Source organism: Tympanuchus pallidicinctus, unplaced genomic scaffold (genome assembly GCF_026119805.1).
Source record: "Tympanuchus pallidicinctus isolate F22 unplaced genomic scaffold, pur_lepc_1.0 scaffold1, whole genome shotgun sequence".
NCBI classification, from domain to species: Eukaryota; Metazoa; Chordata; class Aves; order Galliformes; family Phasianidae; genus Tympanuchus; species Tympanuchus pallidicinctus.
Window position 1 is genome coordinate 96,540,665 of NW_026294618.1, and position 27,348 is coordinate 96,568,012.

Consider the following 27,348-nt stretch of genomic DNA (forward strand, 5'->3'; position numbering starts at 1 on the left):
GAATAAACTAATGTCTCTGGGGAAGAAACCAAGTGCATTTGACCTCTTTAGTCAGTGTGAAGGATGTGAAGATTCGTACATGCTCTCTCCCCATCATGCTGTAGAGATTTCTCCACCCTGCAGCTCTTGCTTCATCCATAACCTACACACATAAAATTATTAAGAGCAAGATCCACTATTTTTGTTCCACAGTAACAGACTCAAGATGTTGTTCCTGGCAGCTCCTGATAATGCATGCATGTTACTAATTAGAGCAGTTTATTTAAGAAGCAGTGGGTCAAACCTGTTGTGCTCACTTCAACGATACTTGAAAATTATTACAGAGTACACCCATTGTAAGCTAGGATAATTAAGGCTGCTGGTATCAACACTCTGCCCTTCCTTATTGCCAGTTTAATTTCCTTCAACATTTTTACATCCTACTCCTCATTCTGCCCTGGGGGTTTGTAGTAAAATTCAATAACCATTTTCCTTTCTAATTCTCTATTAAAGCACCATCCTATTTCACCATCACACAGAGCAGACGTAAGCCTCTTTGCAGCCTCATGTGCTGCTGTAGCTTTCCTCTGCTTGAGGCACAATCCGCCCAGAAACCAGGGGAGCTTGTGCAACTCCTCTGACATGTCCTGCAAGCAGCTTTCAGGTCAGCAAGAGCCTCACCAAGGACTTTAAGGCAGGCTTGAACACCATGGATTTTGAAAGTGTTGACTGTTCAAGCACTGGAGTAGACATTTTGGAGTCAATCTCTTGGACTAGTTTTGCCAGAAATTTTTTACTTACTTCACCCCTGTTAGACATAGCAGGCACGTACTTCCAGAAGGCACTTGGCCAGCCCAATATGGTGCCCTTGAACAGGTGCAGGAATCCTGGCTAGGGATCACTCATCACCCACCAGGACAGAACACTGGGATGAGGATCCCACATACTGGTTATGGCTCTGTCCTCAGCTGCTTTGCTCTGAGAGCCATGCCCAGGACAAAACTCTACAGTGGACTGCTTTTTCACAAAAGGGCAAGTCATTGATTCAGATGGGGAAGGGCAATTTATTTCCTCATCTTAACAAGCACACCCCATTCCTGTTGAGCCCCAAATCCACCTGCCTGACACAGCCAATACGCATCATCACTACAGCCTTTAAACAGACAACCTCAGTTTTGCATCTTTCCATTTTTTGACAGGCAACTTTGTTAAGAAGAAAAACATGACCACAACTCATGGTTACAAAGGAAAAATATTACTGCCCTCCTGAGGCAGGCAGGGAAGAGTTAAATAGCACCTGGGGCATGACTGCATGCCAAAGCTATAAAAGACTGCAGAAGGAGCATGAGCCTTTGGAAGAAAGACTTGGAAGTGGTTTCTGGTGTAGTTTATACAGCTGGACAACAGGAAAGGATGTGTGACTGTGCTGCTAAAAGTAAGTGATTTTAGTGGGGAAAGGGCTGGGGTGTTGTGTCAGTTGTAAATGTTACTTCTTGGGAATCAAAAAATCTTCCAATTGCCTACAAAAACCTCTCCTGTCCCCAGTGCTCAAGGGAAGAGAAAGCCCCAACAGCTTCTCCAGACCCTCCTGCGGTCTCTTTGCAATGGAGTCCTGGGCTGAACCTGCAGCTGATGCCACACATTTGTAGGATGTTTGACCAAGCTTCTCTTTATAAACAAAAGGAGAAGAGTTATGAGATGTTTGATGAGTGGGACAATGAGGCAGAGTTTAATGTCTTATTTGTGAGCAAATTATGTGTGTGCTGCTGCAGGAAACCTGCAGAGGTGATATGGCTAGTGCCTAATGCTGATGATTATTAGTCAGGGACATCCTAGTCATCTGAGAGCCACTAAACTTGGCATGAGAGCTTGCCAGTAGTGGCAACAATCTGACTGGTTGCAAGGGTACATGAAGAAGGGGGTACTAGCACTGGATCCCTGAGCAGCATGTGGTGAGATTGGTGTTTCAACGCTCCCCCTGATGAGTGAGGGCAGAGGCACAGAAAGGCTCGTACAACTGTGGGCACCCACCTCTAGACCTGAATTAGTGCACTCTGTCCCTGTGGGATGCTGAAGGACTTTCTCATTAGCATTCACTGATATAACACTTCTGAAAAAATGTACAGCTGCTCCACAGAGGTTACTCTTTTTCCTTTGCTGTTCTTGTGCTCAGGTTGCATTAATATTTTGCAGCCTCAACATGTACAAGATCTTTTCCTCTGTATTAAGGCCACAATTCACACTGGGGGTTCTGGTATTTCTGTGCATTTACCTCTTAGTTATTATGTTAGCAGAAGATGTCATGTGAATTCCTGCTCTGTAATGGACAAGAATATCTACTAGTTCATGTATTTCTAATTTGGAAAGGTTAACAGTAGTTTTTTTCAGCCTGAAGGGATTCCTGTCCCAGCTCTTCAGGAGAGGGCAAAATTGGGAGAGAAGAGGAAAACTGTATGTGCCTGAATTCTCAACCAGAAAGCGCCGTCTTCTAGCTTCACTCCATAGCCCATGTGACTTAACCTTACAGGTCTAAGGGCAGACAAAACTCAACACCCTTTGCTATTATTTCATTAAGTATTAAGCCAATAGTCAATCAGAGCTACAGTCCTGCTGGAGTTAACAGGATTCAGCTTCTGGAGGCATCTGGAGGCCTAAATAAGCACAGGGGAGATGGCAGTGCACTGGGGACATCAGGATGGGGCCAAGCTCTGTTTTGTGTAAATCTCCAGGTCTGAGAAAGCTGACAGTGCATCTCATTCTGTCTGCTTCTGCTTTGGTTACCCATCTTACAGCCTGAGTATCTGCAGAACACCTGGGAGTTTCACCTGTACTGCAAGGACTTGAACCTGTCCGCCAAAAAGAGCTTGCAGCAGCCATGCACATTAACTTTACACATTGGGTGTTTGCTTCTGACAAGCAACTCTTCATATCTTTATGGCTAGACATTATTATATTGTTCTTTCATTTGATAACTGCTCCAGTAATAGCTTCCATTTGCAGTAAATCTCTTGTACTGCCTTTTTTTCCTCCCCATTAAGCATAAGACAATAACCTTTCCGGGAAGCTGTGTAGAGAGACTCAGTGAAGCTTTAAGAGGTGAGGGTAGACATGGGGGGCACAGCCAGCAGTAGCAAAGCACCTGATGGAAAAATGCTTTTGGAGAAATTGCAATTAAATCCTGAAGCACTTGAGGAAAACCTCCTGAGTATACAAGCTGAACTGGAAAACGAATATTTAAATGCCTCTTCAAGTTAGTAAGTCTTTGTAAAGTGCTGCTCAATACCTGGAAAATCTCTGGGACAAGAGAACAGACAAGTCTGGATGTGACTGAATACAAATATTTGACTCTGTTATCCTGCCAGAAACATATGGCAGAGCGTATCCCAGTTAAATGGCTTTGCAGACACTTAAAAATAAATAAATAAATAAATAAAAATTGATCAGCTCTCCCATGCACAGCTTCACCTTCCCTAGCCGTGCTATAACCCTGGGTTTGTGGTAAGCAGTACTGGTGCTTGCCTGGAAACCTGGGATGGAAGCAGGCAGAATCCCAAAGCTATGATGGAACACTCCAAAAGAATCACAAAATCATTAAGGTTGGGAAAAACCTCTAAGATCATCCAGTCTCTCCATCCACTTAACACCAATGTTGCCCAGTAAACCATGCTTCTTAGTACTACATCTACACATTTCTTGAACACCTCCAGAGGCAGTGACTCAACCACCTCTCTAGGCAGCCTGTGTCAGTGCCTGACCACTCTTCTGGAGTTTTTCCCTACATCCAACCTAAATCATCTCTGGCACAACCTGAGGCCACTGGCTCTTGTCCTACTGCTAGTTACACATAGGAGAAGAGGCTGACCCTGACCTTACTACACTGGCCTTCCAGGTAGCTATAAAGGGCAGTAATGTTTCCCAGAAGCCTCTTCTTCTCCAAACACAACAATCCCAGTTCCCTCAGCCACTCCTTGTGCTCCAGCTTTATCCAGCCCTTTCCTGGATATGCTCCAGGGCCTTGATATCTTTCTTGTAGTGAGGGGTCCACACCTGAATGCAGTACTTGAGGTGTGGCCTCAGCAGATTTGAGTACAGAGAGATGATCACGTTCCTGATCCTCCTGGCAACACTATTTCTGATACAAGCCAGGATGCCATTGACCTTCTTGGCTACCTGGGCACACTGCTGGTTCATGTTCAGGAGACCACCGATGAATGCTCCCAGGTGATTTTCCTTTGCAGTCTTCCAGCCACCCTGCCCAAGCCTGTAGTGTTGCATGGGGTTGTTGTGACCAAAGTGCAGGCCCCTCAGCACTTGGTGTTGTTATTACAACCTCCTGTCATCTGCACGCTTATTGAGGGTACACTCAGACCATCAACAAAGACATTAAACAGGATGGACCCCAAAATCAACCCCTCGGGAATACCATCTGTGACCTGTCGCCAGCTAGATTTAACTCCACCACTCTTTGGGCCTGGAAATCCAGCCAGTTCTTTACCCAGCAAAGAGTGTACCTGCCCAGGCCATGGGCTTCCAGCTTCCTTAGGAAAATACTGTGGGTGACCATGTCAAAGGCTTTGCTGAAGTCCAGGAAGACAACATCAACAGCCTTTCCCTCATCCACCAGGCGAGTCACTCGGTCATAGAAAGAGATACAGTTGGTCAAGCAGGACCTGCCTTTCACGAACTCATGCTTACTGGGCTTGATCCCCTTGTTGTCCTGCACATGCCTTGTGATCTCACTCAAGATGATCTGTTCCATAACTTTCCCTGGCACTGAGGTAAGGCTGACAGGTAAGGCCTGTAGTTCCCCAGATCCTCCTTAAGACCCTGCTTTAGATGTCACATTGGCAAGCCTCCAATCCTTTGGGACTTCTCCAGTTGACTAGGAATGCTGATAGATGGTGGAAAGCAGCTTGGCAGTCACCTCTGTCAGCTCCCTCAGCACCCTCAGGTGAATCCCATCTGGCCCCATGGACTTCTGATAGTCTAGATGGAGTAGGAGGTCTCTGTCTCTACCTGAATCATGGGGGATTTATTCTTCTCCCCATCCCAGATTTCCAGGTCAGGCAATAAGTACACTGAAGACAACTGGTCTGACTATTGAAGACAGATATAAAGAAGACATTGAGAACCTCAGACTTTTCCTTATCCTCAGTGGTCACATTCCCCACCATCTCCAGTAAAGGATGGAGATGCTTCTTAGCCGTTCTCTTACTGCTAATATATTGGAGGGAAAAAAAAAAAAGAAAAAAGAAAAAAGGTGTTTTCTTTTACCACAGTGGCCAGGTTGAGTTCAGGCTGGGCTTTTGCCTTTCTAAACTTCTTCCTGCACATTACAACTTCCTTGTAGTCTCTTGGAGATGCCCATCCTTTCTTTTTTCTTTCACAGGAGGTAGGCTCTCTTTTTCTCCTAGTCTCATCAAAAGCTCCCTGTTCATTCATGTTGGTCTTCTTCCCTGCTCCCTCATCTCAAAGCACTCAGGAAAAGCCTGCTCTCATATGCCTTTAAGACTTCCTTCTTGAGGAGCATCCAGCCTTTTTGGAGAGGCCTTCACTGCAACTGTTCCTGGGCTATGAGTGCAACAGCTTCAGCACAAGGAAACAAGACACAAACATGCAGTCACATCAGAACTACTTGCTTTTTTCCTCTCCTGCTGAAAGATTATTTGGTGGCCACATACTCCAGTTCTGCTCAGGTCTGCATCAGGCGTTCTTTGAGACATGAAAGGTATTCATGATCCAGGCTTCTGTGAGCAGCTGAGCAAACTGGGCAGGAAACTCAGGAGAGCTTTGAGGATCCCAAAAATCTGTCCTGCTGAGCTCACACTGGGACTATGATCCACACAGCCTGAAGGTGAGGAGGACTGAAAGCAATTAATAACACTTCAGCAGTGGGCCGTACCCCATTTAGTTCATAATGGAGGTGTGATCTGGCTGCAGCAGACCTGCCTTATTTCTAGGTAAGAATGAGTTCACCACTGGCCTGTGCATGCTTTTAAAGCAGGATGTACAAATCAGGTGAGCATAATGAGTAGTTCCATGGCCAGAGCATGTTTTTCCACCATGGGATCACAAATCCAGGTTGCAAAAAGTCTTTTTCAAAACAAGAGACATGGGTTTCTCTCTGCCATTTACCACTCTGAATTACCTGAGCTGCAAAAAGGCCTTCTACCTTCCATCTGAAAACAGGATGGAAAATCACAGCAGTTATCCAGGTTTAACCCCGCTGCTTAAATTCACTGCAGACAGTGAATATTTTTGTTAACCTTGCAAGTCCCAATTAAATACTCATTTGCACACTGTAATTTAAAGCATGTACTCTGCTGGTGAAAGCCCTAAGAGCTATAGAGTGTGTACGTATATGGTTATTAGAGTCGCTGGGAAGTTCCGTATCTACTTTAATAGCTAAAATATTTAAATAGGATTATCACAGATGTGCCTTATGTCACACTGCAGAGGTATCTGCTGAAGTAACATCTGTAACGAGGGCAAATGAACCGTCATGAGAGACTTCAGCCAGAGAGCAACAGCGACTCTAGAAATAATTGTCTCTTTAGGCATAAAAAAAAAAACAAACCAAAACAAAAAAAACCTTGAAATAAAGCCTTTTCCTAAGCTTTTAAAAAAGAGAATCCAGTACACATGTTAATTTCCCCTGTGACCAGAGAGAGCAGCGCTAGGTGAACCGGAGCGCCTATGGGGGCCGCGGCGCCGCTCCCTGCAGCGCTGCTGCCCGCACCGATCGCTTCTGAAGCGGCTCGACCGCCTCGCGGTGCTGACGGGGGAAGGCGATAGCGCCTTAACGCCCCGGGTTTGCTAATCTCCCACACTCTCTGAGCTTGGGCCGGTGTCCCGACGCGACCTCCTCGCTGTTCTATTGACACTACGGCCTACGAAGCGCCATTGCTTCAGTGCTTTTTGGAGTTTAAGCCGCCGGGCTCGAGCGCCTCTGCCTCTCCACGCCGCGCGCCCGCCGTGCCGGCTGTGCAGGAAGGAGTTGGGGGGGAAGCGTGCGCGGCGTGCGCGTGCGCGCGGGGCGGGCGAGCGCGCGCGCTCTCGAGGCGGGATCGCGCGGGGCGCTGCGAGGGGGCGCTGCGAGGGGCCGCGCCGCCCCGGGAGCGGGGGCGCCTCAGGTCAGCGGTGCGGGGGGCGCCGAGGCGGCCGTTACGGCCTTCACCGGGCGGGCGGCGCCGACGGGCGGCGGCGGGGAGCGGACGGTAAGCCGGGCGGGGCCGGGCCGGCGGCGCCGGGCCGCGGGGCCGGGGGGCGAGGGAGCCGCCGCGAGCGGAGGGGCCCGGTGCCGGGGGCCGAGGCGGGGAGGAGCCAGCGGCTCCCGGGTACGTCTCGGCGAGGGACGGGGCGGAGCGGCCGCACCTGAGCGCCGGTACGGCGAGCGCCGCTCCGAGCCTTCCGCCAAAGTTGGGGAGCGGGAGTTCGGGCGGCGCGCGGAGCTGCGCGAGGCGGCGGTACAAAGAGCGGCCTGGGGGGCTGCGGGGGGCTGCCGGCTGCGCGCTGCGATGTGGAACTTCCCGGGGAGAGCGGTGTGACTGAGCGCTGTTCGACCGCAGTCCTCGAGCTGTGGGCTGGCTGTCCGCGTGTCTGCAAACAGAGCTGCTTATGGAGGCCCGGCGCCTCCGGAGTTTTGTTCTGGGGCGAGGGCATCGGGCTGTTCTGTTCCACGTGAGAAAAAAGCTGAAGTTACCGTGTTTAGTGCTCCTGAGGTGATGGCCTGCATTCCTAATTAAAGCACCCAAAGCTGGCAGGCGCTGGGTAGGTTTCCTGTGCTCCTACTGCAGTTTTCACAACTCTTTATTTTTTTCAGCATTAAATTTATACCGGGGGGTTTTATTCTGTGGCCCAGGCTCCCTGTTTGTGGAGGGACGTGGTGTTGGGTTGTGCGCACACAAAGCACATTTGGTTGTAACGTGACCGTCCTGTGCCTGGCTCAGGCTTAGAACAGGTTTTGTTTTGGTGGGAAAGAGCTGCTCTCATCGTTGCCTACAGAAATTGTGTGGTTTGTCGGTTGTGTCACATCTTGGTAGTTTATTAGATAATTCTATTAAGGAATTAAATACTTCAGGACCTTTTGCATTTGAAATAAGTTTGCCAAAATTGAACGTAGCGTGTAGGACTATTTCTCTGCCTATTTCTCTGCTGCAGCAGCAGAATGCATGATAACTTCCCTGGTGTTTCACCCCCAGTGATCCTCGGCTCTGCCCTAAAGGAAACACCTTTCAGAAGCAAAGCGGAGTTCCTCTTTGCTTGCCATAAAAGGCTGAGAGAAAGGATTCAGCTATTGGTAGTAATATCTACTGTGTAGATACTTGCTTGTTAGAACTTGTAATAGAAATTTTTTATCTCAAGTTCCAAAACAGCTGGTATGCTTACGATCAAAGTTTCAGTGCTATGGCAGGCTCAATTAAAGCAGAGTTCTGATGATGATTTACTGCTCATTATGCTGTTTGAAGAAATTTAGGCCTCCGTCCATTGTGTGAAGTTGTATAAAGGATGCTAGTTCTGCAGCAAAATATCATTCATGCTCGTCATTAGCTTTGTCAGATCATTCAAGATGGTTCTCTTGTGACTTTCTACTAACTCACCAATCTCGCAGGCTGTTGTTTTGTTCTACGAAACCCAGGGGAAAAGCTTAGTCACCTCATTTGTATTTGTGGGCTTTCTGTTTTTCTGGCCTGGCTTGTCTCTTTTCTGCTCCTGTTGGTTCATTTGAATTTGATAACTCAGGACGCTAAAGTGAAAGAAGATTGAAGTGAGTTCAGTGTCCACAGAGTATTTGCATTTTAAAATACAGATGGGCAGCTTGGTGATGTCTGCTGGGCACTGTGGGTATGTACAGCATATTGTCACAGAAAACAGATGTGGAAGGTACACTGAGAAGTCCCCTCGTCTGTTACCTGCCGTGTGAGGCTGCCTGGTGCCCTGATTAGCTTCAGTCAGGGAGGGTCAGGTACCACCCTAGCTACAGTTTCTGGTACTCTTCAGAAATGTAAAGGAGTCATTTTGCTTCAAAATGTTACATTCCCAAGCATTATAGTTTTGTTACCTCAGGTTTTGCTCAGTGCTTGCTTGGTGACAAAGGTTTTTTGAGAGTAAGAGCAGAAAGTAACTGGTTGGGTAGCGCGTTTGCTTGCACCTAGCAGCTGTGAGGTTTTATACACGGGCTTTTAAGGTGGCACAAAATCCCTTTGAAGACTAATCCATGATGTGTTACGGCGTGTCACCTTGCCCTGCTAGCAGTGGGTGTGGGTGAAAGCTTAAGCCATGGTCTTTGAGACCGGGGAGGAGCTGAGGCAAGTTGCTTATTATTTACAATAGAAATGCATGCAGTGCCTTCACTTCAACAAAGGAACAGTGTTTTGCCCTACTTGGGGGTCCTCAGCGCCCGGTTTAACTCAGGTGGAAGCAATCCCAGCCCTACCAGTTTGCTCAGTTTCTGTCGAGGCACGTAGCTCAGAGGTATACTGTGTGATGTTAGGGTAGCGCCGTGCACATAACAGCATAGGTAGAATATGTAGGTGCTGTTTGATCTTCTACTACCAGGCTGAGATGATACTGCGTGTATATGAAAAAATAAAGGCTTTCATAATTGGCAAAGTTTTATAATATGTAAAACTGATGCACATGCAGGTTTACCTTGCATAATCCCTTAAAATACCTGTATTTGTTTACTTTTAATTACTTTCTCCTTCAATTTTTTCTCTACCACAGCTCTGAAAATAGAGCCAACAAGACAGCATTATTGTGAAGGAGAGTTAGCATTTAGGATACCCTGGTGTTCCTGCACAAATAAGTCTAACTGCTTGAAAATATATCTTGAAACCAGAAATGGAGGAGCATATTCATGTCCATCTTGAAAATTCATTCCCGCAAGTGAGCTGCCATTCACTTGTAAAGAGGAGGAGAAATTAATCAGAATGCTAAAGCATACTTGCTAATTGGCAAGTATGACTGAAATATTTGCCGTGGAAGAAAGTGAATCTGATTTTGTGAAACATGTAAGCAGATCACAGTTTGGCACTGGTTTTGTTCCCCTGGGGAATCACCATTATAAATCCAAGCAGAACCTGGCTGTGCTGTGTGAAGCTGGAAGCAAAGTTAAGAGCGAGCAACAAAATCCACAGCTTCTAACATGTGGTGAAAGAAAATTAATTGAGTACAGTGCAATCTAATGGACTTAGTGTTTGTGTTCATTCCTTCAATTATTTGGATGTAGTGATTGGTGCCTCACAACCAAAAATTGGGGTTATTAAGCAGCTGTCAAAAAATTATATGAGTGTTTGTTCATGGATTTGAGACTCTTGAGAAAGGAGAGCTACTGTGCTTGATGATGCATTTCTTTGCTTTGCTGATGGACTAACCTGTTCCTTTTTCACTAGCTGGGATAGTCTTCTCTTTTGTCATTTAAAATGCACTGGAAACAAAAAGCTGTACCATTTTCCCTTCTTCTAACTTATTTTAAATACTTACACTGAATGGTTCCAGGTACGCTCTCCTGTAAACATAAGTGTGCCAAGTCATGGCTCTGCGTTGGGTTGTAAGCTGGTCGATTCACATCTAGCGAAGTTCAGGGTCCTGAGGATTGGCATGATGCCATTTTACCATGGCAGAACCCAGTAATGTTTATGTTACAACACCTAACCAAGCTTTTCAAGTCTCCTCTGTTTTCTTAACTTTGTTCAGTTGCAAGCTTGAAGCAGCTTAAAGCATAGCAGTCTCAGGAAATTGAAGTTTGCAGGCTGCTGAACAGTTACAGTGCAGGTCGTAGCAATATCCTCTTCCCTCTCATGTCCCACAGGGTGCTTCATCACTGGTTTGATGTGAAAGTAGGTGAGCTGCTCGTGAAAAACAAAATCCTTGATTTCCACACTAACATAATCAGTGGTAACGTGTTGTCCCTTTGGATCTTGATGGGGTAGATACTGTTCTAGTGCCACCAGCTCTTAAGTAAGATCTTGCTGAGAAGTTGTCTTCATCTGCGCTACCTTTTGGCAGACTTAACTGAGCTGTGTGTAGGGGAACAAAGACGTTTGGGAGACAGTGATGGAAGGGAACAGGATCGTCGTCTTTGTAGGTCCTAATATAGCTAATTGAATGAAGTGTTTCTGAGCCGAGTTAAAGTTAGTATAGAGATTTGTCTAGTGTAAAATCTGCCTGTAAGATAGGAAAGGAAGTTGTGGCTGTAGTTACCTGATCACAATCTCTGTTGAAATAAGCAGCATGTGAGTACTAATTGTAGTGCTGGTTTCTCTCAAGTGCACTGAGATCACTAGCTTCTTTCTCACAGGGCACTGAATGATCATTAAATGCTAATGACTTTTGATTACTGTTGACCTCGGTCAATTTAGAGTTAGCGACCTAGAGATGAAAACCACTGTATCTCATTACCAATTTCCTGAGCTATCTGATCTTTCCTTTGTAGGTCAGTTTTGATAAGAGGCAGAATAGAATTAAAGTTGACCTCTGTCTTAGAAAAGGGGTTGAAGGCGTTCGGGTTTGCAGTATTGTGCTTGGAAGCAACAACAACAACAGAAGGAAGCAGCTACAAGGAAAGAACTTATCTTTCTGACCCCATGGGTTGTCAAGAGCAAAACTTATCACTTCTAGTAGAAAAACAGCCTATCACCTGTAACCTTGATTTTCTCATTTTGTAGCTGCAGGTTTTCTCATCTCAAGCATCCATTTATAACTTGTTCTTACTTTGAGCCATGAAGCAGCAAATGAGTGTTTATAGGATAAATTGCCAACTCGGCTCTAGGATGTTTTCTACCTGCAATTGCCAAGCTATGTGCAGGATGGTAAAGTCATCTATTTGATGTTGTGATGAAGCATTTCACTTAATTTCTTTCCATATGCACAGAAGAAAATGTGTGATAATTCACTGTTATTGTTCACTGTAGACTCTTTAAATGAAAGGTGTTTTTTATACAGTTGTGGTTTCTACAGACTGCCATTCATACAGCAAATATGGCATTGAATTCATAATGAAAATGTGTGATAAATGTAAATATTTTTCCTCACTTTAATATGCAAGCTCTATTTATTTTTGTCAAGCTGAAAACAAAGCTTTTAATTTTAAAAGCAAAACTCCGCAGTGTAAAAAAAATCTTGTAGAGTTATGTTAGTATGTTTGGGAAAGAAACATTCAGTTATTGAACCTCTTACTGTGGTTAAATGGCAGAGGGAAAGCAGCTAAGGAAGAATGTAACAGGAGAGTAATGCTGCACTCGGTTTGGGCTAAGCCTCAATTGGTGAGCATGTAGGGAAGGAGGATGTTCATGATGAAATAAATATAGGGATAAATGTTATTCTCAAGTACTGTGTTTTGATTTGATTGCTTTGTCTCAAAAAAGGGTATTGCTGTAAAAATCAAAAGGGGGCAATGAAAATGTCTGCAGATAGAAAAGAAGGCATATTTAAAAGATGAAGGTTGTCTTGATAGGGAGGCCAGTAAGAAGTTTTGTGCAGAGATGCAAATAATACAAGAATGTGAAAATAAAAGGCAATTTTATTCTCTGTTCTTCTGTTTTATAAAAACTTGTATTTAACTGCTGACTGGGCTGCTCAGAACTCCCTGTGTTTGTTTCCTTGAAAGCAGTAAGAGCACTCATGGGGGAAAAAAAATAAGAACATCTTTATGGATAAAAATATTCTGGAGCTTTTAACCTTCATACTTTAGAGCTTAAGATTATCACTAAGCAGAGTTGGGATGAATATTTGTAAACAAGCATTTTGCTAGCATACAAGCTATAGCAAAATAAATTTTAACTTGTTGTGTTGGTTCAAGATGCAGTTCTAAATTGATGCTGTTCTGAGAAAGAAAGACTCTATTTTTTTTATTTTTATTTGTACTATGTGTTCAGACTTCTTTGGTAGCCATCACAGCGTTACCCATCTTCGTCCCTGCTTTTAGTCTTTGGTGTTTTTTTTTTGTAAGGGAGCCCTCAATGAGTGAGACTTAGGGACCAACTTTTTGATGCAGCAAACAGGAACTTTTACAGTCCTGGTTTGTCCCAGTGCTGCCTACCAGAATCCTGTGTGAGAACGGGTGGTGGGAGATTTGGTCAATTCTGACGTGCTTTGTTACTGGAGAAAATCAAAACGGAGCTGTCAGTCCCCTTTCCAACTGAGTGTTTTTACAGACAGGAGGGTTGGGATGGGTGGTTTCTTCCAAGTGACTAAATAATTCATAAATAGTTAAACAGCGTTAAGCTCCTCGGCTCTCTGGGTTGGGTTTCTTGGTTTTATTGTTTGCTTTTTTGCTCTTTGAACTTGTGCGCATCATTTTTTAATTAGTGTTTGAGTGAGCTTAAATTCAACGAGAAGTAACAGCAGACAGGTAGATCTGTTAAATATTAAGTGTATATTTATTTTGGTTAATAGAGATGTACCATCTGAAACTGATTTCTTTGGGGAATCCAGAATTTAAACAAAGAATTTTAATAATGCATAGGCATAATAATAACAGCCAAGGAAAAGACTTGGCAACTTTACAAAAAAAGAAATAGATGCATGTTCTTATTGCCTACTTGGAATTGGTTCCTCAGCTCAGAATCTGGTTGTAGCAGCCCATTGGGAATTGTGATAAGTCTTGATTTTTAGGGAAATTGTCCCTACATGAATTGTTTCTACGTGAAGAGCAGAGCTCTAAATGTGAGATAGAGGAAAAGCACAACCTATTAGAAGACAAAAAATGGAAAATTTGGGGTATACTTGCTATTGCAGAAGGAAGGAGTGACGCAGCATGAGGAAGAGTTCCCATCAACCTTGGAAATTCAGTGATTTCTCAATTGTGCCTTTAGAAAGGCATAAATATACATGCTGTTGCACCAAGCACTGTGCAGTATAATTCCTGTGACAACCTTCCCAATGGTTTCACAGCATATTATGGTCTTAAAGGGTAATTAGAACTGACAGTGTAGATATATTATCTGCATTTGGGTTTAAACTGTAAAATTAATAATTTTTTTTTTTTTATTTTGACTGTTTGTGTTTTAAACACTTTTTAGCTGAGAGGTGATTTCCAAGGCTTATAACTTGCCCTGTATCATTTGAAAGGAGGATGAAAGTGGATGCATAGCAGCTCAGCCTCATAGTGTAGCCCTTTGCCAAGTGCTTCACATCTGGCATTTAGAATTTTCATTAGACCTGTGTTAAGATTTAAGCATGGAATTTCCTACACCCTTTAAGTTAATACTTTTGGTGTGGTTACTTTGCTTACAAGTTGATATTGATGTCTCTGAATAATTGGGTTTTTTTAGATGTTTATAAAGTTCCATTCTGTTAATATATAATTAATAAAGAAAAATGAAAATTACTGGAGAAAATGAGGGATACAGCACAAGTTTTCAGAGGTGGACAGAGCTTTGGGAGAAAGAAGGTCCTTACTTCTCTCACCAGAGATAGACTGCTTTGAACTTGAAGTTTTGACTCATCTTTCAGCAGGGCACACATCTGAGCATGCTTTTACTGACTGCAGTGAGCTGTAAGTCATTAACCGTATGTGTATACGGAAAAAGGAAAACTATTTCATAGGAAAACAGATGGTGGGTACTGCCAAAACTGAAACAATAGTGAGTGCAAGAAGCACTGACTCTTTCACTGATTCTTTCTGTGCTTTTCTTTTTCCACTTCACTTGAGACTAATAACTGATATGTGATGGTTTGTTTTGGAGCTAATAAAGTTCAGTGAAAGGGTCTTAACTTTTTCATAGGAACTTCTGTGGTCTGTTGTGGAATCATTAATACTTTCCCAGTTGCAGCAGACCAGATTCTGATGGGTGGCTTAGGTGTGAAGCCACACCTAAGCAGGATAGGTGCAGCAGATGTGAAGTTTTATCTTTGGTTACTAGGAGTCTGGCTGGCTTTTGGATTTGGCAGAACAAACTTCAGCCATAGCTTTCCCTCTCCTCCTTGCACAGAGAGCACAGCATTTCACATTGTGTTTTGTGGAAGTCGAAGGCATGGTTGATAAGCTGCCAGTTTACATTTGCCAATAATCTTTCCTACACAGACTTAAACAGTGGCTCTGTAATTCCATTTCTCTTCTGTAGCATCTTGGTAACCTTATCTGCTATGGGTATAATCTTTGGGCTTCCATTGGCTAACTTGTTTGTTGGGACCTTGCTTCTTTTATTCTGTGGGATTAGGTAAAATGGATTTATGGAATGAAAATCATATCTCCCATATGAATCTCCTAACCTCCTCTATCTTTCTCTTGCCAGTTGCTATGATGAAAACCAGATTTTCTGACATGTGGCTCTTTGGTATCTGTACGCTTGCTTCCCTGCAGAATGGCAAACAGGTTGTTATTGTAACTGGAAGGGATGGAAGTTTACCTAAGGAAGGGGGGGAAAAAACTTGCACAAATCCAAGAATACTTTGTATTTCCATTGTAAATTCTCTGCTGTGAGCAATTATAAACATCCCATCCGCGGGATGAGTTTCTTTTCTTTTACCATCACAATTCAACATGACAAACGTGGTTAGTTTCTGTCCCAAACCTGTCACAGATCAAAAAGAAAAACAAGTGAGAAAGAGAGTAAAAAAGGGAAGAAAAGCTTGCTAGGAAATATTTCTTTGGCAGTTGCATGATCTGCCTCTCTGTCTATTTAGGAGCAGGTCTCTACTTTTCAGCCACACCAGGTTTGACCCTTTGACCCACCATTTTCTTTTAAATTGACAGACAGAGGAGATGGATATGTGTCTGGAAATAATATCTTGTGATGACCACTGCCAGTGTTTTGGTGCTTAATATGAAGTTACCTCTCAAGGAGACCTAACAATCTGTGCAGTATCTACACTTAGGCATTACAATTCCAAGATTGTGTTACAGATTGTGTTATAGTTGTGGCAGTTGCAGCTGTTTTTTCAGTAAATAGCCTGAGTAGCATCTCCATGCTTCAGTTTCAGTCCATGGCAGACTCTTGGCAGGCATTTCAGCAAGGTCAACTTTTTCTCCACCAGCCTTCGGTCAATTTTTTATTTTGGTGTTGTGTTCTTGTCCAGCAAAACTAATTAACTAATTGAAGAACAAAGATGATTTTTTTTTCTTTTGAATTGGAAAATAATTGTGAACTGATGCTAGAATTACCAACCCATCCAGTGCTTTAAGGTGGGAATGTTGACACCTAATACTTTTGTTATGCTTGTCTTTTTTTTTTTTTTTTAATGCGCTAGACCTTCTACTAAGGAAACCTGATCTAAATTTAATTCAAAGTAAACTAATGACTGAAAATTAGTTTTTTTTTTTTTTTTTTTTTTTAATTTAAATGATTTCATTGGCATATCTTATATCCTGTTTATTTCAGAAAGTATTTATTAACAGAATCAGGATGTGTTTGCCTCTTGAGAAATGCTTTCAGCCTGCGATTCATAAATTGGTCAGATTTGCATGGAATGCTTGGCAACGTTGATTAAGTATATCCCCTCCAATTTGCTTTAATCTGATTGCACATGTAGAAGTTCCCTTCTGATGTGGTGCAGCCATGTCATGTGTAAGCTGGCCTAACGAACACTACTTAGTCATTTGGGACCCCTGTTAAAAGCTATTACACTCCCTAGAAACATAAGGAGTTAAAACTAAAGCTGTGACCTCATCTCTATTCATGTTACATTGGAGTAGAAACTGCGTGGAAGGGGATCGTTTAACTGTGTCGCTGTCTTTGCTGCTGCTAGCTGATTTGCTTTCATTTGGTTCCCGTATTTATAGCGTGCTCTTTCTGAACAACTGCCACAGAAGGGATCTTTGAGCGTCCTAGACACGTACGAAGCCATGCTAATACAAACTGCGTGTGGAAATAGCTCCCACCGAAACATTTAGGCTCTAGGATGTTTCTACCTGATTTCTACATTTTATCCCTGCCCCTGTGAAATCCAGACAGCATCAAGAAGAGCTGAAACGCCCAGGCTTCTAGCCAGCTGGGCACTTATGTAACTGTGCGTGCAGTTTCCCTTATTACTTAGCACTGCGTACTAAATGAGGAGCGCAGCTGCTGTCACTTTAATGTTGGAGCCGCGTACGTTACAATAGGTGTCACTGTGCGGCTGAATCCAATCGTTATCAGTGACTTCAGCTATTGGCTCTGCGTGCTGGCTGACTCCATCTGCAGGGCTGGAATATCTGGTCGCTTCGGCTCCGCTCATCGCACAAGTTGAGCTCGCTGAGCGGGCGAGCGGTGCTACGGCACGTCGTGCCTCCGGTGGGAAGCTGCTGCGACAGCCGCGCGTGTGCCTCTGTGCTGGGTGTGCTGCTTCTGGGTGGCTCGCGGTCAGGAAAGCTGGGAAGAAATAAAACTGGCAGGAATGATGGGGATGTATTTAACAATTCAAGTACTGGATCAAACTTAAAGCCTGGTTTCTTACTCGGAACGCTGGAAAGGTCACCTTGTCTTGCTGGAAAAGAAACTCTCTGCTCTGCTGCTCCGTGTTTAACAGCTCACACGTGCATTTTTTAATGTTCTTAGCTAGTCAGGTTATCTAGCTATACAGACAAGTATACTCATGGTAGATGAGAAAGGGAAGAACATGAAATGTCTCACCTTTTTCTTGATGCTTCCAGAGACGGTTAAGAACAGGTCCAAGAAGAGCTCTAAAAAGGGAAATAGCAACAGCAGCAGCAGCAAATTGCCTCCAGTTTGCTATGAAATCATTACCCTGAAGACCAAAAAGAAGAAGAAGATGGCTGCTGATATTTTTCCCCGAAAGAAACCAGCCAACACTAATACAACTGCTGTCCAGCAGTACCACCAGCAAAATCTCAATAACAACAACACCATTCCAGCACCAAACTGGCAAGGACTTTATCCGACCATCAGAGAGAGGTAAGTTCGGGAAAGTTTATTTTTGTTCTTTGAATGGAGTGGTGAAAAGTAGCGAGATGCTCATAATGTGCACTTTTAGCTATTCATTTATTCACTGAGTAAAGCAGTTCTCTCTGCGGAGAAAAGTATTCTGGTAATGGAAAATATTTTCCTATCTGTTTTCCATACAGTGCAGCTGTCTGAATAATAAACAGTGTAAATAAGAACATTGCTGGCTTCAAGCAACAACATTGCTTGTAGATGTTAGTGGGGATTTGACTGATTTCCACTTTTTGAAAAGTTTTTGTAATCTTTATACACCCCTCTGCCCCTCCGAGCTTTGTTTTTAATCCATACACAATGTATAATGTAGCTAAAAACAAAGTGTAATCTGCTTTTCATTCTGCTAGTGGATAACTTTAAGGTGTTCAGAAATCTGATTTCTTTGTTTTGCATAGATGCAAAACTGGGTTCTATAAATTAACATGTTGCCTCTGTTTGTAGAAATGCAGTGATGTTCAACAATGACTTGATGGCAGATGTTCATTTTGTGGTCGGGCCACCAGGTGGGACCCAACGGCTGCCGGGACATAAAGTAAGCAACAGCTGCAGTGTTTTTGTTTTGGGGGGGGAGGGATGACAGGAGAGCTCCCACAGTTACACCAGGACGCAGTGTGCAGGACTGGGCTCTTCTGGGGCAGGCATAATTCTATGCAGTAAAAGGCTACATGCAGTGCTGTCCCTTGCTTTTCTTTGTTTCTTGTATGCTTGTATTGAGGCAGTTGCTGCAAAGTTGGGAATGCTGCTTGTGCTGTTGACTAATATTACTCTTGAGACTTTCTAGAAATAGTTAACTTGTGTAGTGGATATGAGCAGTTTCCAGTAGCTAATGCATATATGCCCATGAGAGTAAAATGAAGCGGAAAATGTGTAATTCTGTTCTTAACTTTGACTTCATTTCTTACTGAAGTGCATCTAGTGCTTGTCAGTGAAGCCCAGTATGTTCAGAGCGGCTCTCCCACATTGTTTTTGTTGGCAGCTCTTTTCAGCTTGAAGCATGAAATAAGATTTCCCTTTCTCAACAGTATGTCCTGGCCGTTGGGAGCTCAGTATTCCATGCAATGTTCTATGGAGAACTTGCTGAGGACAAAGATGAAATCCGTATACCAGATGTGGAGCCTGCTGCTTTTCTCGCAATGCTGAAGTAAGCATCGTTCATCTGCTAGATGTATTTTCCTTCATGATGCACTACATACTTTAATTTAACTATGACAGTACCAGTATATTAGACTTGCATATGAACAGAAAGAAAGCAGTTGCTTGAAATACTCTTCTTGTGTTTCAAGTATTTCAAACTTTTATCTGGTTTTGGTGTCCCCTTTTTCTTCCAGGCATGCATATATTAGGCTGATGTAGGCAGTTGCAAATAATGACTTTGACAGCAGATCTTTGGGCGCATTGTATACTGTAATGCCTATTGATTTGATTTGTTGCCACACATGGTAAGCAAAGGAATGGAGTTACTAAAAAGAATTGTCAGCTATAAGAAAAAAAAAAAAAAGAAAACCTCTGCTACACTTCACAAGCACAGCGGAAAGTTAAAAACAACAAAAACATCAGAATTGCTGTGTTGGTATGATGGCATAGTTAACAACTTCTTTGTAAACTTGCCGTATGTGTGTCTGGAACTAGGGGGGGGAAAAAAACACACCCTAAATATTGAACAGAGCTTTTAATAATTAAATTTCTCCTCATCTGTCTTAGTGATGCATCTAGAAAGTGATAAAAAGGCTGTTGATAAGAGTAGGATGGGTTTTACTCTGACTGGGGGTGCTTGGGGGGTCAGTTTATGTGATTATTTATCTGTCTTTGATTTCTTCTTGCAAACAGCATAAGAAATGCTGTTGTTTCTAAGTGAACACAACGAATCAGTTTCCCTGCTGAGTTGTCCTTGAATGTATCTGTAAACTCTGGTTTTTAAAGGGAAATTCCCTATTACAGATCTGCTAATCCTTTGAGGTCGCTTTTTTTTCCCCTTCAGCTTTAGTAATTGCCATTGCACCCTGATAAAGAGCATACATTAGTACCTGATAGTAATGCTTTTCATGTGCTGCAGATTCTATTGCGTGTAATGATGTAATCAGTAGCTACTTATTGTCTTCCATAGATTCTTTTGACTAGCTGGTGATTAGAGTGGTTTCTTTTTTTTTTTCTTTATATGCAACTCTGACTATCCTACAGTGCCACCGACACACAGAGTTTGCATAGAGGTTTTTATAGGTTATTGTGAACATCAGAACTGTGCAAATATTAATAACTGCAATAAAAAAGCTGAAGTTACACAGCTATTCTATAGATCTGGAATGTAAAGATAGAACGTTATGTCAGTGCTGTGCTGCAGATCCCCGCGTTGGGCCTCTCTGGTTTTGCAGGTGTTTTATGCAGGGCTCTGATCTGTGCTTAGCTTTCATGTAGACTTCTACAAAGCACAAATACAAGATACGTGGATACCCCTCCCCCTTTTTGAACAGCGAATCCTATATCGCTGTGACTGAATGTGACATGCCAAGTAAAAACGGAGTGCTTTTTGAATTTGTCATTGTCATGAAGGAATATATTCAGAGTGCAAACCTAGAGAAGAGAATATCAGTGCTGATAGATAGGTCTTGATGAATTATTTAGCCCATGGCAATTTAGGGAAGTAACTTGGAGGACATGACCAGAACCCTGGAATTCTTTACCCTCTAGGATTTTATTTAAAAAAGCAGAAGATGACACACGTTTTCTGTATTCATTGTGGATGTTGAGCTAACCTTCCCAGTGCTCATTTCTGCTGCTGCAGTGTTCCTGAGCCCGCAGAGTGTTCCAGTGCCTGCAAACGCTGGAGCTGCCTGCAGCTGTGACTGCAGAGATGGGAAAGGATGTTGCTCAGCAGTGCAGCATTCCCCTCATCGCATGATCCCAAGCATGTGCTGCACTGGGTGGAGCCTGGGAGGAGACATGGGCCCATCGCTCCTCTCCCCCCAGGAAATCTTCCCCATGAGTGCTGCCTGCAAGTCTTGTGAGTAGATTCTAAAGGAGGAGAAGACTTTTTACCCATCCCGAAGCAGTCTTATCTCTCATGTGGTGATTTTCACAGTCAGGAGGGACCTGCAATAATCTTTGTAGGAAAATACATTGTTATTTTCTTTTCTGGACAGTGAATTCTTCTAGCGTAACTGTTTTTTGTCGTTTAATATATAGTATGCATACTTAGAGTGAAGATCTGATAAGGTGGTGCAAGATATAACATAGGAAATAGCACATTGACTGATATGCATATATGAATTATTCTCTCAGTGAAATCAATTTGGCAGTTTTCTATAGTTTTATAAATAGAGTCAGAAGGTTGTTAAAATTCATAATCCTGCTGGCATATTGAGTTGGTGTCTTTACTGCATTATATCTTAATGTTGACTGTTCAAGTTAGAACTATGGTCTCTTGTTAAGCCAGGATGAGTGTTATTAAACCATCAAACTCTGCTTTAGCAAAATCCTCTTTATACGAATAGAATGAAACTGGAATGTGAATAATTGTCAACCAGCATCGAGGTGCACTGGCACAGTGAGAAGTGTGGAATATTGCTGACAGCCTATCTGTGCTGTCTGTTGTAAATCACTGGTATTAGTTTTTTACTTTCATGAATATTAAACTAGCAACTTTGTGCTATTTCAGTATAAAACAGATGCCATCATTCTCTTTGGTACTAGCAGGCAAAGAAAAGTAATATGAGAGACAAAAGAGTTGAAGAACAATGAGGAGAATAATAAAACCAGGTAGATTGACACATTCAAAATATTTTGGACAGTAAAATACGTAAGGCCTAATCCTTTGTTGTTACAAATAACCCAGCTGAAACCAAGTAATAAAGGGTTGGGTTGTTGTTGTGTTGTCTTGTTGGTTTTTTTTTGTTTTGTTTTGTTTTTTTAAGTTTGTAGGAGTATTCTTTTTCTCCATAACCTCTTCCATTTTGTTATATTGCTTGGGCTGCATCTGCTCTGAGCACAATTTCTTGATATGACTTGGAGAATAGCACCCTACAGCTGCAAGAACAAACAAACAAAAAAAAAAAAACAGATAAAGATATATACAGCTTCAATCATTTCAGGGTAGGTACTAATTCCCCTTTCTAAGTACATTCCGTTCTGCCAAAAATACACTGTGTTGGGAAACTTGCTAACTAGAACATTTTAATTACTCCAGGGTTGCATAGAACTTCAGCTTCACTAGAGGAAGGTGCTTTTATCAGGCATAACCATCAAGACTTGCTTATCCCTGTGAAGAGTAAAATTGTATTTGGCATGGTTTTAACACATGGCATTCACCAGCTGCAAATGGGGCCCTGAAGCATGAAATATTACAAAGAACAAACTGTACAGTGCTCCATTTCTCCAAGTGATGAATCCTAGCAGTTTAGTCACGAAATAATAATTTCACCTTCGTCACTTCCACTACACTGTTGTGGTAGTAAAAGGCTTTTTTTTTTTTTCCTCCTTATGTGCTGATGCTGAAAGAAAGCACCGTATTATTGCAGCTATGATGCTGTAGGCATTAATAAACCTGAAAATTAATTTTCTATGCCTTTTGTTTTTTTTATGTTTCATTGCCTCGTTTGGAAACTAACCAAAAAAAAAACCATCAGTAATTAAGAAGATGAGTAGCACCTGTTACACTTCAATAGCATTTGTGTTCTGAGAGATTAGCTAGTTATTAGCAGTAAGCTAGTTTTCATTCCTCTGTTGGTATGTACCTCAGTAAATCATCACCACTGACTATCATGGGACATTAAATCCAGGTACCATTTGTAACACGTGTTCCAGACTGGTCTGTTAGCCAAGTAAGTTAGCACTTGAGGAGCTACCTTCTGAGGATGATATTCTGTCATTAGTCAAAGCATGTACAGAAGGAGAACAGCTGAACAAGTTGCGTTCTTTGTACACTTTACCATTTCTGCATAGTCTGTGCACCAAATGAGAAGTTTTTCTCACCTCAGATTTAAGCATGTTCTCTTCCCTGGTCTTACATGAGTGGTGATTTTAGCTTGTGTTTTCTTCGTAGATTTAATCGATGTTCCCCAAAAGCTCTACTTAAATATTCCTTCTTCGTAGTTTTGAGATGTTGACAAATGATCCCTTTGCATTAAGCATGCTTGTTTCATTTCAGATACATATATTGTGATGAAATTGATTTGGCTGCAGATACTGTCCTGGCCACTCTTTATGCTGCCAAGAAGTACATCGTCCCTCATCTCGCCCGTGCCTGCGTCAACTTCCTAGAAACAAGTCTAAGTGCAAAGAATGCCTGCGTGCTGCTTTCCCAGAGCTGCTTATTCGAGGAACCTGACCTGACCCAGCGTTGTTGGGAAGTGATTGATGCCCAAGCCGAGCTGGCTTTGAAGTCCGAGGGCTTCTGTGACATTGATTTTCAGACACTTGAAAGCATTCTCCGACGGGAGACTCTGAATGCCAAAGAAATCGTTGTTTTTGAAGCAGCTCTGAATTGGGCCGAAGTGGAGTGTCAGCGACAGGAGCTAACTGCCACCATAGAGAATAAGCGCAAAGTCCTGGGAAAGGCGCTGTACTTGATACGCATCCCTACCATGGCACTCGATGATTTTGCAAATGGCGCTGCTCAGTCTGGGATTCTGACTCTCAACGAAACCAATGATATCTTCCTTTGGTATACAGCTGCCAAAAAGCCAGAGTTACAGTTTGTAAGCAAGCCCCGGAAAGGCCTTGTTCCTCAGCGGTGCCATCGTTTCCAATCCTGTGCTTACCGCAGCAACCAGTGGCGCTACAGGGGCCGGTGTGACAGCATCCAGTTTGCTGTTGATAAGAGGGTGTTTATAGCTGGCTTTGGGCTATACGGCTCCAGCTGCGGATCGGCAGAATACAGTGCCAAGATTGAACTCAAACGACAAGGAGTTATCCTAGGCCAGAACTTGAGCAAATATTTCTCAGATGGTTCTAGTAACACTTTCCCTGTGTGGTTTGAATATCCAGTACAGATTGAGCCTGACACCTTTTACACAGCTAGTGTGATTTTGGATGGTAATGAACTCAGCTATTTTGGACAAGAAGGAATGACAGAAGTTCAGTGTGGGAAAGTGACTGTTCAGTTTCAGTGCTCTTCGGACAGTACAAATGGCACTGGGGTACAGGGAGGGCAAATTCCTGAACTCATATTTTATGCTTGAATGTGTGGAGTGAAAGCATTTTTTCCTATGAAAAACCTGTCTAGTTCAGACCTCCTGACGCTTAGCTCTTTATCTGCAGATATGTGATCAGTGCAAGTTATTTGTCACAAACGCTACGGGCGAGTTACTGGCTTGCTATGCTTGTAGCATCATTGGTGATGAAGTTTAAGTGTAATATTTAACTTTAAATTGGAAGCTCTTATGAATAAGCAAGTTTTGAATGCTTAGTAAGAGAGTTACCCAATACCTGGCGATGCTGACCCTTGCTTTGATGCACCTGAATCACCAGAGGATGCCCTCTTATCTCGTGGGCTCTAGAACTCTTTCCACTAAATGCTGTCATCTTTGATCAGTTTTCTCTTTCTCTGTTTCCCGCTCTTTGCTTATAACTATTTGGGGAGATGAGTAGAAAACAAGGAGCCTTGTTTTATAGCTCTCTTCTGTGTACTCTTCAAACTGAAGAGATTCCAATCAGCTGCGCTGATTTTGATCATGGAGGCTAACAGAAGTGCTTCAGTTCTAAACAGAAAAAGTATAGGTTTATACCATCATCCTGAGAGAGAGATTCTTCTGTAGCCAGCTGTTTGAGGAAGCTACACAGTGTGCTGCCCAGAATGCACGGACATGTTTACAGTGAATAAGGGTTTGGGCTTGACGTGTGACCATAAGAGTTCATATTCCAGGAATCCCACCTTGAAGGCAAGAAAGTACTTGCACATGTTCAAATTATGTACACGAGCTGAAACCTCTATTCTTTCAACCTAATTTTGCTACATTGAAGTTGATTTACTATTTAAATTGCTTTTTGAATCCTTGCTAAATAGACAGGAGTTAATATCTAGCATTTGATGTAGGACAGTTTTTATATTTTCCTTATTTTCTTCCTAAACATTTAGAAGCATGTGGTAGAGAAACAAAAGAATGTACTGGTCCCAACTTAGACTTTTTTTTTTTTTTAAATACTGTAAGAATTTTGAAAGAGACGAGATTCCCAAATGTGGTCATGTTACAGTTAGTGTATATCATTAGATAAAAGTAAGGAGGATCTCTTACAGCTGCTTATGTGGAACCTTCACTTTATCTGAGTCCTCTCTCAAGCTTCCTGTCATATGTCTGTCATCTCTGGAAAAGTATTAGGATTCACAGCTCTTTTTGAGAAGGAAGTAAGTATAAATAACAGATGTAGGTACTATTTAAATACAAGGAAATCTTTCACCCTTGCATTGTGACACTTGTACTACAGTAGGTCCCTCTGAGATACAACTCATTTAATCTCTGAAGTGGGTTCTTGTGTGTGTGTGTGTGTGTGTGTGTGTGTGTTAATAAAATTAGAGGACCAAATAATTATTAAGGCAGTCTGAAGATTAATATATTGACACATTAATGTAGCACAACCCTAAATTGACTTGTCAGTTTTGCGATGAAAATCTTTTTCCCAGAAGATTTCTTATCAGTTTGACACAATTACTCTTATGAGTTTCTTGACAGATGAAACCCTGGCCTCTGGCCATTGTTAAGTGCCAACACTTCTTTGCAGTGTCCAGAATATCATCTGAGATGAGGAAAAACTGGAGTGTAGATAACAAACGCTTTATGGCCAAAGCTCAGTTCTTTCCTCTAGGTAACAAAGGAGAGTCAAGTGAAAAATTACCCTACAAGATCTATGCCTTTCACCCATCTTACTGTTTAGTGTTTATATATATATACATGCGTGTGTGTGTGTGTATGCAACATTCCTTCTGAAATGTAAATACCCTCAAAATATGGTGATTTTTTTCTTTTAACAGATGTACATAATCCAGACTGTTACTGAAATTTAAACAGAGTGGTCCATGGAAAACTCACAGAGATTTTAAAACAGCCGCCAGTTAAATATATTTAGATGTGCAGCCTAAAATAAACAAGAATGTGTGGACTGGAGAAAGAGTTGCTTAAGAGACTGCAAAAAGGAATCTAAGATTGTTGTGAGGTAATGTTCATCTACCTGGAGAGAATGTTTTGAGCAGCAATTCCATTTATGTAAATAGACTTGGAAGCAGAGCAAGATGCTAATCAGCCTGCTAAATTTTCATACAGCAAGTGGTTGACACAGATGTAATAATTCGGAGTGAATGTCAGATTGACAAGCTGCTTGCAGTAGCAAGCTGCATTCTGAGTTTAGGGAAAAAAAAAATGAGGTGCCTCAGCTGTTGGGACAAATCAGTACTGCACTGCTATAACTAAACTCTGGTTCTCACTTTTAATTTTGTTGGGTTTTTTGCTTGTCTGCAAATACAGGTAAGCTATCTGCTACGTTGGCTGGAATAGATGGTAGGAGATTGGAATACTATATAGCTGTATAAAATTAGCTATTATTTAATTATTTTTATTTGCTGGTTTTATTAAATTGTTTTGACGAAGCAGGATGAAAGCTACCTCTGGCTTAATTCCTCTGAGTCCCTTCCAGGTTCTAGGAGCTGCTGCATGTAAAGTTGTTTTTTAATATGGATCAATAAACATAAGCACTCCGAAACAGCTTTTGAGCTTGATTGTGAGTCCTGCTTGATGCTGACAGATGCTGCTGTATTGAGAAGGTGGCTAGTTGTAGTCCCCTTGGACATCCAGGCACTTAAGTAGGTGTCCACATGTAGATTTGGTCAGTTTAGCAGTAGTATCTAAGCTTGAACACGTGGATGTTCTGCAAGCATCGGCTGTATCAACCTGGAATGTAAGCATAATGTCAGTAGAGAGAACTTCTGGTAGATTGTCTTAAACTGTACCTGGCCACCTTTGCTATTTGTATGTTTGATTTTCCCGGTTAGGGGAATCTGTGATAGAGAGTATAATGTAATATACTTTCTGCATATCTAAAGTAGTATTTAAGTAAACGCTTTAATTTCTACATGCTTACTGCACTGAACTGTTTTATTTGTTGTTTGTTTTGGTTTGTTTTTTTTAATGTAATTAAATGCAGCTAACTTCAGGTAACAGCACTCGTTTGTGCTGGAGCAGTGTTTGATGTTGGCAGGCTTACGGCATTATTTATAAAGGACAGATATATAAATATGAAGTACCTCATGTTGAATGTTATTGTACTGTATCTTCAATGTCACAGTGCAGATCTTGTTGGACTCATGAATGTGTATAATCGCATTAAACCTACGAATAAAAATGGTTCTTAAATGGTTGCTTCCCGCAGTACCTTTGAATCATGAGCTGTGAAAGCCTTTACTTAGCTGTCTTTTAATGATTCCTGTTGTACAGTTGTGCACAGATATTTGTGGAGCTTATGTATTCAGAGATCTTTCGATCCCCAAAGGAATAAGTCTGAGGAAAAT

The 27,348-nt window shown here is 42.3% G+C and overlaps 1 protein-coding gene across 3 annotated transcripts; it reads left to right on the top strand.

Moving 5' to 3' along the window:
- The first annotated feature begins 1,178 nt into the window (after positions 1-1,178).
- Positions 1,179-27,193, top strand: BTBD3 (BTB domain containing 3). Of its 3 annotated transcripts, none has more exons than XM_052675653.1 (5): positions 1,179-1,414; positions 17,555-17,816; positions 18,300-18,390; positions 18,881-18,999; positions 22,999-27,193. In XM_052675653.1, the coding sequence occupies exons 1-5, from the start codon at positions 1,324-1,326 to the stop codon at positions 24,029-24,031; spliced, it is 1,596 nt and encodes a 531-aa protein (XP_052531613.1). In that variant the 5' UTR covers positions 1,179-1,323; the 3' UTR covers positions 24,032-27,193. The 3 variants fall into 3 exon arrangements, with proteins under 3 accessions (XP_052531613.1, XP_052531623.1, XP_052531615.1); XM_052675663.1 differs by lacking the exon at positions 1,179-1,414 and adding an exon at positions 7,072-7,196; XM_052675655.1 differs by lacking the exon at positions 1,179-1,414 and adding an exon at positions 7,416-7,749.
- The last annotated feature ends 155 nt before the right edge of the window (positions 27,194-27,348 follow it).